Source organism: Microtus ochrogaster, unplaced genomic scaffold, assembly GCF_000317375.1.
Source record: "Microtus ochrogaster isolate Prairie Vole_2 unplaced genomic scaffold, MicOch1.0 UNK1, whole genome shotgun sequence".
In the NCBI taxonomy this organism is placed as follows: domain Eukaryota; kingdom Metazoa; phylum Chordata; class Mammalia; order Rodentia; family Cricetidae; genus Microtus; species Microtus ochrogaster.
In genome coordinates this window covers 27444408-27454170 of record NW_004949099.1, presented here as the reverse complement: position 1 = coordinate 27454170, position 9763 = coordinate 27444408, and the positions used below count along the sequence as shown (strand labels likewise).

The 9763-nt window shown below is 47.0% G+C and overlaps 1 protein-coding gene across 1 annotated transcript in view; it reads left to right on the top strand.

The window, feature by feature from the left end:
• The window catches only part of Emc3 (ER membrane protein complex subunit 3), an 18515-nt gene extending 11677 nt beyond the window's left edge, over nucleotides 1-6838 (top strand). Inside the window, exons 4-8 of the mRNA XM_005365316.1 lie at nucleotides 928-1077; nucleotides 1557-1638; nucleotides 3632-3711; nucleotides 4378-4460; nucleotides 5675-6838. Coding sequence (XP_005365373.1) covers nucleotides 928-1077; nucleotides 1557-1638; nucleotides 3632-3711; nucleotides 4378-4460; nucleotides 5675-5803 — 524 coding nt within the window. The 3' untranslated portion in view covers nucleotides 5804-6838. The remainder of the gene's footprint in view (nucleotides 1-927; nucleotides 1078-1556; nucleotides 1639-3631; nucleotides 3712-4377; nucleotides 4461-5674) is intronic.
• The last annotated feature ends 2925 nt before the right edge of the window (nucleotides 6839-9763 follow it).

Genomic DNA, 9763 nt, shown 5'->3' with positions numbered 1-9763 from the left:
ACACACACACACACACACACACACACACACACACCGCCACCCACTCCTGGCAGTCTGTCTCTGGATATGGGGCCCAGGGCCTTGGGCATGCTACACTAGCATCCCAGTACTAGCTACATCCCAGCCCCTAATACCTCTTAATTTGAAATGTATAAACCATTTGATCCAAATTTTCTTCTAAGAAGAATTACTCCTCAGAAACACATAAATAAGCAGATTGTTCTATTACCTATTACAAGGCAGCAGCAGCATTTCCTGACAGAAAAGGTTGAGATTGGAGAGGTCTGGGGCTGGAGAGATAACTCAGCACTTAAGAGCACTAACTGCTCTTGCAGAGGACCCAGTTCAGTTCCCAGCTCCATGTGGCAGCTCACAACTGTCTGTAACTCCAGTTCCAAGGAATCTGATGCCTTCTTCTGGCCTCTTCAAGAGGCCACGAATGCACAGATATATATGCAGGCCAACACCCACACCTACACACACATAGATTAGATACCGGTACTATGGCAATGTGGAAATTTTATCAAAAACTATTTTTTTCTTTTCTTTTTTTTTCTTCCTTTTTTGATATTGAGGACTGCTCTACAGCATGGTAGACAGTGCTATGCCCCTGAGCTACATCTTCAGCCTTTGTTCATAAAATTATTAAATTTTGGAAGGCAAACAGAAAAGCAGAAAATATGCAACAGAGAGCTTAAAGGATCTAGAGAGTGGGTGGAGAGGAACTGTCTACATGTTATGCTCTTAGATTGTTTGAACTTCTACAGTAAAGCTGTGGCTGTCCCGGTGGGTGGCACAGGCCTTTCATCCCAGCAGTCAGAAAGCAGAGATAGGCAGACCTCTGTTCAAGGCCAGGCTGGTCTACATAATAAGTCCCTATTGTTTCAAACCAAAACCAAAACGACTGTCTGTTTTAAATTTGGGAAGCCTCCACCAACAAAGGGAGCTGTATTCTCTTCGCTTTTTTCTCAGATCCCACCATGCTCACAGACATGATGAAGGGGAATGTCACGAACGTCCTCCCCATGATTCTTATCGGCGGCTGGATCAACATGACCTTCTCAGGCTTTGTCACAAGTAAGTTAGGTCTGGAGACCCTTTCCCAGTGACACTGAGAACTAATGTCACAGCGTGGGCAGTGCCTTTTCTCGTGAAAATACCAACATTCTTTGAACAAAAATCTTTAGTTTCAAGCTAATTCAAAGTTTCCAATGTGGACGCTCTGTAACTTAGGAGACTTGCTTTAGTTGTGTGTGTTTCTCACCTAGGCTTCAGTGCACACTTCTTCCAAATGTTGGGTCATGGTTCATCCTGAGCACCTGCTTCCTCCACAGTCTAGAAACTGGAATCCTTTAGGAAGACGAGGACAGAGTGACATTTTGGCTGTTCTGTTCTCAGAGGCTGCCACCTGTTTCCTTGTGGAAGTCATTTTCCAGAAGCTGGATGGCACCGAGTTCCCACCTCCTCGGGGAAAGAATGTGTGTTCGCACTTTGGCTGGCTCGGGTGCCTAGGAACTTTCTTGAAGTAAAAACCTGGTATTTTCTTTTTGCTGCAGCTAAGGTCCCGTTTCCATTGACACTTCGCTTCAAGCCCATGCTCCAGCAAGGAATAGAGCTGCTCACACTAGATGCGTCCTGGTAAGCCTGCTGGCAATGGGACCACAGCCAAGACCCCACAGAGTTCGAATTTTTGTTTTATTAGAATGAGATTATTTCAGTTTGAGAGATTTTGCCTTTTCTTTCTTTTCTTTTCTTTTTTATTGTTATTATTTTTTTTTTAAATGAAAGTTCTATTTAAAATGCCACTGATGGACTAAAACAGTTTTACGGAGTCTTGCCAAAAGAGATGGTTTATCAACCTGTCTTCTCAGATCTTAGGAACTCAGACAGAACTCCCACACTCCTCCAAAATGGAATGGCTAAGTAGTCTGGCCACACAAAGCTTTTTCGCAGCGCCCTGAAGCGGATGAGAATGGAAGTGTGGGCTAGTCAGCTTTCTGTGACTGTGACAAATGCTTACAGGGTCAGCTTCTAAAGAGGAGAGGGGATCTCAGCTCACGGTTTTGGAGGCTCAGTTCATGTCCCTCTAGTCTCATGACTTTGGATCTGTGATGGGGTAGAGATGGCAGTGTCATGGAGTGAAGCTTCATGATCAGAACACAGAAAGAGGAAGAGTCCAGACTCCTACAGTCCCCTTCTAGGAGCAAGCTCCCAGTGACCTAAAATTGCCCACAAGGCCTCCATCTCCTAAAGGCTCCCCACCTTCCATTAGTACCACACACTAGGGCCCAAGCCTTTAATACATGAGCTTGTCTGTGTGTGTGTTTGTTTTGTTTTTTGTGAGTCAGGGTCTCTCTACATAGTCCTGGCTGTCTTGGAACTCATTTTGAAGACCAGACTGGCCTCAGACTCACAGCAATCCTACTGTCTCTGCTGTGTCTTCCTAGTGCTAGGATTACAGGCATGTGCCACCATGTCTGGCTAATACATGGACTTTTTAAAAGTCCGTTCTAGATCCAAATTATAGAAATGTTTATACTATCATTTTCCTGAAATCCAGTCAGCAGGCTAGGTGTTCTCCATATGTTACCTTATCCTCACAGCAGCCCTGGGAGGTCTGTGAAAGAATGGACATAGGACCACATGCACCCTCTCCATAACCAGTACTCAGCACCTGTTTCCACTTCATGGATAATACCAAGCCAGAATCTAAAACCATCTTGGAACTCTGGTCTGGTACCCGCAGTACAGTAACACCGACTTCTGTGGTCCTTCCAGACTGTTCTGTCTGTGACCTCTCAAGGACTGGCCTGAAACAAATTCAATCAAGAAAAGGAGGAGGATCTAGTAGCAATTTTGACTTCTCTGGTTTGAGCAGATCCATCTCTGGTGTGTGAGCCCAAGGCAGAGCAGATATAGGAGAGTTTTGGCCTTACCCTGCTTGGCAGGAGAGGAAAAGCTACACACAAGCCATGTGACTCCATTGAACTTTTCTCTGCCAGGCTCATTGGGTTGGAGAAAAGCTTGGTTTTCTTTTCTCAGCATTTGGACAGAAATGTATCCCACGTTCTTGGATGGGCAGTGCAGTTGCAGTGTTTGCTGCAGTAGCACATGCACTGCTGCAGCAGACAGATCATCTGCATGGCGGGGCAGAGCATGTGCTCATCGGAGGTCTAATGCAGTGACGAGTCAGTCTTCCCGTGTGGGCAGCATTTTTCATTCGCCCTTTGGTTTCCATTGTGTGTAAGCACATTTATGGGTTCCCAAGCTGGATGGGAAACCTACGATAAGGGCTAAATGATGAAATTCCAAAGTTGGACTGTGTTCCCAGTAGCCATTATCCTTAGCACTGCAAATGCTTTCTAAAGTCACCCCTGGTCCTCTGTGCTAAGTGGGAAATCTTTGACTTCGCTGGAGGATGTGGTTCAGAGTGGGCTGCCTCCTTCAGTGTCACCTGCACTGTGTCAGAGGACGGCCTTTCTGTGTCACCGTGCCATTTGTTCTTTGGTTGAGCCTTGGCTGTCTAGAGCTTCTCTGGTTCTCACATACCGTGAGCAGCTATGGGTGGTGCCGGTATGAGCTCTGTCCATCTCCCTAATAACCTTCCTATTCTTCCCCCTTGCTTTGCTAGGGTGAGTTCTGCATCCTGGTATTTCCTCAATGTCTTTGGGCTCCGGAGCATTTACTCTCTGATCCTGGGCCAGGATAATGGTAAGAGGCATAGTGGGCTAGTGAGCAGCTGCTTCCTGTTGGGGTGCAGCAGTCAGGTGTGTCCTGCTGTTGGTTAGCATTTTTCCACATGGTGCTCCATCCTATGAGGTTCTGAGGAAAGCTCAGCCTGTACACGGGCATTTCTCCCAGCAATCACTGAGCATACTTGGTTGCTCAGAGTCTGACACCTGTGAACCTAAAGCCAGAAGAAGGGCCTGGCTGGTTCAGCTCTTTTATTAAGCAGATTCCTCTCCAGTGCTAAGTTTGGCTCTTGTTCAGTGGTGAGGACCTCAGATACTCTATCCACTGTTTGCTTTTCTATACAGTAAGGTCTTAGTAGTTGCCCTGTGGGATTAAGAGTAGATAAAAGATAAAACAATGAACTACCTGGACATACAGCATTGCTCAGTAATTGGTGTCTATTTCATGTTGACATTTAAAAATAAAGTTTAGAGCACCCTTTAGTTGTGTCTCTGTTCTAGCTGCAATCACTCCCACTTCCCTGGACTTTCCCAGAATCCCATAGCAGGTGTGAGAGGGCCAGTCAGTTGTCCAGTTCTCATACCCACCACCAAGTAGCTATAGTACTTTGTCACGCTCATTCTTCCACAAGGGTCCTGGGTGTCTGGGAGCCTTGGTCCTCACTGGACTTGTCTTATGCTACAGCTGCTGACCAGTCACGAATGATGCAGGAGCAGATGACAGGAGCAGCCATGGCCATGCCTGCAGACACCAACAAAGCTTTCAAGGTATGCAGCGCTCCCTTTTCAGAGTTGCGGGGACATCACAGTCTTAAGCAATCCTCCCTTAGCCACAGCTGCACATTCTGTGGTCTGTGGACCACGTTCAAATCAACCCAAAATGAGGAGCATGTTCTGTCCTGCCCTACCCAGGACATAAATCACTTTGTCCAGTGTGTCTGCACTATATATGTTACCCACCTCATAACAGGGGAGAGAAACTGTATTCACATTACTCTAATTACAGTATACTCTTGTTTAGTTTTGAAAATATTTTTTTAAATTTTATATGCATGTTTGTGTGCTTAAGATTATGTATGTAAAGCCGGGCGGTGGTGGCGCACGCCTTTAATCCCAGCACTCGGGAGGCAGAGGCAGGCGGATCTCTGTGAGTTCGAGACCAGCCTGGTCTACAAGAGCTAGTTCCAGGACAGGCTCCAAAACCACAGAGAAACCCTGTCTCAAAAAAAAAAAAAAAATTATGTATGTATATCCTCCATGTGCATGCAGGAGCCTGTAGAGGTCAAAAGAGGCATCACATACCCTAGCACTTGAGTTATAGGCATGAGTTATAGTTGTGAGCTGCCATGTGGGTATAGGGAACTGAACCCAGGTCCTCTGCAAGAGCAGTTATTGCTGCTTCACTGCAGAGCCTTCCCTCCAGCCCCCTTGGTATCATTTTTATACAATAAAATCTTACATTTTTTTATGATAAAAGGTAAAAATAAGCCTGCCACGGTGGTCCATGAATTTAATCCTGGTAGAGGCAGGAGAATCTCTAATTAGAGGCCACTTGGTCTACAGAGTGAGTTCCAGGATATCCAGGGCTACACAGAGAAACCTTGTCTCAAAAAAAAAAAAATTGTGAGCCGGGCTGTGGTGGCGCACACGCCTTTAATCCCAGCACTCGGAAAGCAGAGGCAGGCAGATTTCTATGAGTTCGAGACCAGCCTGATCTACAAGAGCTAGTTCCAGGACAGGCTCCAAAGCCACAGAGAAACCCTGTCTTGAAAAACCAAAAAAAAAAATTAAAAAAAAAATTGTTTTATGAAAGCTCATCCAGCTGGGAGGCAGCTGGGCTCCTGCCTCACAAGATCCAGGGAGCTCACACACACAACCAGCCTTGCTCAGCCGCTGGTAAGAGCAGTGGTCAAGCCATGCCGTCCCCAGCTGTCAGCTCAGTGGCAAGGTCACCTCCCAGCCCTGTGTTCTCTTCTGTGCAGACAGAGTGGGAAGCTTTGGAGCTGACAGATCACCAGTGGGCACTCGATGATGTGGAAGAAGAGCTCATGGCCAGAGACCTCCACTTTGAAGGAATGTTCAAGAAGGAACTGCAGACATCCATCTTCTAATCGCGAGCGGGGTCCGCTGTGTTGGGAACTTGCAGTAGCACTTAACCTTGTAACTTCCGTGGAGCTGGAGCCTCTGAGAATAAAAAAGGAGGGTGCAGGGGCTGGCGGGTGCATAGCGAGGCTCGTTCTTGTCTGAGCTGGGTTCCCCTTTATGTTGGAAACTAGAGGAAAGGAGTTCTGGGTGAGTGCTGTCTTAAAGTTTGTAACGTTCTTCAGGTGACTCTAGTAGGGGTGTCAGAGAAAGGGGACTATCCCAAGCTGCTGAGAATATCTCAAAACTTAGCAAAAACTCCATGTTTGTAAGGAGACTTGTCAGCTATAGCCAGTGACTATGTTCAGTCAGCCTGACTTCCAGCCACAGTAAACCCCTGTTTTCTTAGGATCCAAACACCCTGCATTTTACCTTAATTTCTTGTTCGTATTGTTTAACTTTCTTTACACGAGTTATACACATTTTCTCTCTACCAGAAGTTAGAAACTTCGGCTGAACAGCATAGAGCTCCCTGCCCTATTCACTTGAGCCTACAGAATGATGCAGAGAGCTGGGCGTCCCAGCCTTACTGAAATGAGCTCTTTCCAGACTGGATTCTCAGGGCGAAGGCAGACTCGGCAAACTTTTCATATCTCTTCATCTTTAGTCCAGTGAAAACAGGTGACCCTGAGGCACAGCCAGACTCTCAAGTGCCTTTGGGCTCATCAGAGACGGGTTACATAATACAAGTTCTTGATTGGAACTTGAGAAAATATCAACTCCATTGGCCAGTCAATGGTGCTGTACTGTAAGTGGCTACTCATTTGAACGAGTGACCTCATTTCCCAGCTCCTCTGGGCAGGAGAGAACTTACCACTGTCAGGGCAAGAGGGCAGCTTCTGGCGGATAGGGAGATCAAGGTGCCCAGGAGTCCTCTGTCCAGGGAAGGATAGGGTGCCGTTTCTGTACCAAGAGGTGATGTGATTGCATGTTAAGTGCTGTAGCCAAGAACAAGCGACTCTTGACTCTAATTAAACAGTCCTGATTTCTCTTTGCCTGTGAAAGTGTTGCCTCTGTGGGTTCTGAGAGCTTTCTGCCAACAGAAGTGCCTGTCTTAGAACAGGGCTGGAGGAGCTCAAGGTGAAAGAGATGTTAACCTTTGCCCTGTAAGAACTCATAAGGAAGGTCTATGGTTGTAGTCCAGTCGTGGTATGTCAGTTAGTATACATTGTCCCCAACACACACACACACACACACACACAGAGAGAGAGAGAGAGAGAGAGAGAGAGAGAGAGAGAGAGAGAGAGCGCTCTTTGATAGAAATCTGCTTATTTTCTTATCTGTATGAGTGTTTGGCCTACATCTAGGTCCCTGTACCACATGGGTGCAGTGCCTGCAGAAGCCAGAATAGGGCGATGGATCCTCTCAAATTGGAGTTATAGCCAGTTGTGAGCCACCACATGGGTGCTAGAAACCAAACCCAGGTCCTCCACAAGAACACCAGTGCTCTTAACCCACTGAATGTCCCTGCAGACCCAAGAAAGATATTTTTGAGGTCACAGAAACTCTGTGAATCTGAGAGCCAAAAGGCGGGGTGACTTGTGAGCCATCTCAGAAGCAATCTTGACAGTGGTGACAAGGGATTGACAGACAGGAGTTGCTGCTGGGGTAGGTGAGTAACCACTGTGGTGAATGTTGGGTGGAAGTGGAAGGGGCAGCGTGGGGTTCAAGATCTATTCATAGAGTGCTAAGCAATAAAGGAACAAAGTTCTGGCATTACAGCACAGCTGATCTCTGAAACAGAGTCCAGTCTCAATAAATCAGTGCCTCTCCCCTTCTGTGTGTGCTGAGGATAGAACCGAGGACCACTGAACTCTGTGTTCAGCCCTTCGAAAGTTTTTTCTTTTCCTTTTTTTTTTTTTTTTTTGTTGTTGTTGTTTGGTTGGTTGGTTTTGTTTTGTTTGGGGGCCTTATTGTATAGCCCTGGCAGCCTTGGAACTCACTATGTATTCCAATCTAGCCTTGAATTCACAGAGATGCATCACTCGTGAGTGCTAGGATTAAAGATGTGTACCACCACACTCAACACTAGCCCTTCCCATGCTTTAATGCATTCTCCAGAGTTAGCAGATAAAGGTAGAGTAGTGGTCGCCAGGACTTGGGGAAAGGAGGATGGGAAATGACTCCTAAAAGGTCCAGTTTTCTTCGCAGGGTAATGTGTTAGATGCCTTATCATCAACTGTGGTAAATGCCTAAGGAAATCAACTTAAACAGAAGAGGTTTATTTGGACTCTCAGTTTTGGAGGTTTCGCTCTGTGGTTGGTTGTCTCTGGTTTCTGGGTCTGTTGGGAATCAGGAAAAGCTGAGGAAGAGCTGCTCAGAGAACAGCTGCCAGAGCGTGCAGGATAGGAATTCCTCCACCCCAAGACAAGGTTCTCTGTAGCTTTGGTGCCTGTCCTGGAGCTAGCTCTTATAGACCAGGATGGCTTTGAATTCACAGAGGTCTGCCTGCCTCAGCCTCCCGAGTGCTGGGATTAAAGGCGTGCTCCACCAATGACCAGCCAGGATAGGGCTCTTGATGCTGTGAAGGGCATGCCCCACTGACCTAGCTTTCTTCCACAAAATCCATCTTAAAAGTTACATCACCTCACAGTAGTGGCACAAACTGGGGACCAGGCCTTCCACACATGGACCTTTGGGGAAGCTCCAGAGTGATAAAATATTCTAAAGCTGGATATGACAGGAGCTAGGGGACCCTGTGGACTTGTCCAGGATGTGTGTGGCTTTATTCCATTCAGGAAGAATAATAGCTCTTTGCAGCAGAGATGGTCCCCAAAGCGGGTTACACAGCGCACACAGGCTTGACTATGACACACTTAGGTAACTTAGGGCTACAGATGTAGCTTGGTTTGTAAAGTACTTGCCTAAGGGTCCTGGGTTCAATCCGGAGGCAGAGACAAGTAGATTTCTGAATTAGACCAGCCTGATCTACAGAGGGAGTTCTAGGACAGCCAGGTCCACACAGAGAAACCCTGTCTCAACAAAACAAAAAAACCACAGGACGAAAGGAGAAAGGACCACAAGCCCCCAGCGTTTGCCATCAAGGCCTCCCATGATTGTAACCATGAGAGGACCTTTTAGGTATTCCAGATGAAGAATAGCAGAGACTTGTGACTCCTACTGCGGATACCTCAGAGGAGCCAGAATGTCCTCACTTCTCTGCTTTACCCGCTAGGGGTTCCACCTAGCCCTGCCTCCCTGCTTCCTTCCAGCTTCTCAGCCCCTCTGCTTCCAAGAGTCAGTACAGGCAGATGAGCAAGCCTCAAAGCCCTGGACCCTCTTCCAAAGATGAGGATTGGCCTTGGTCTCTGTGTTGTTTGTTTTTCAAGACAGGGTTTCTCTATAACATTGGAGCCCGTCCAGGCACCCACTCTGTAGACCAGGCTGACCTTGAACTCAAAGCTCTGCCTGCTTCTGCCTCCTGAGTGCTGGGATTAAAGGCTGTGCCACCGCGCTACCTACCTTTGCCTGGCTGGCCTTGATCTCTGTTACAGGAATAACACATTGATCAAAAGCAGCTTGGGGAGTGTGGTTGTCAACTTGTCTACATCTGGAATTAACTAAAACCCAAGCAGCTGGGTACATCTGTGAGAGTTTTTTTCAATGAATCATTTCAGGCTGGGCAGTGGTGGTACACACCTTTAATCCCAGCATATCAGGAGGCAGAGGTAGGTGCATCTCTGTGAGTTCAAGGCCAGGCTGATCTACAATCAAGTTTTCCAGAACAACCAGAGCTATCGTGCAGGGAAATCCTGTCTTGGAAGGGAAGGAGAGAATGAGGGAGGGAGGAAGGGAGGAAGGGGAATCATTGTAACTGGGCAGACACACTTCTAATCTGGATCTTTGAAGTGAGATGACACACCTTTAATGCAGATCTTTTAAGGAGGACAGATGCACCCATAATCTTGGGCCACACCTTTTGGTGGCAG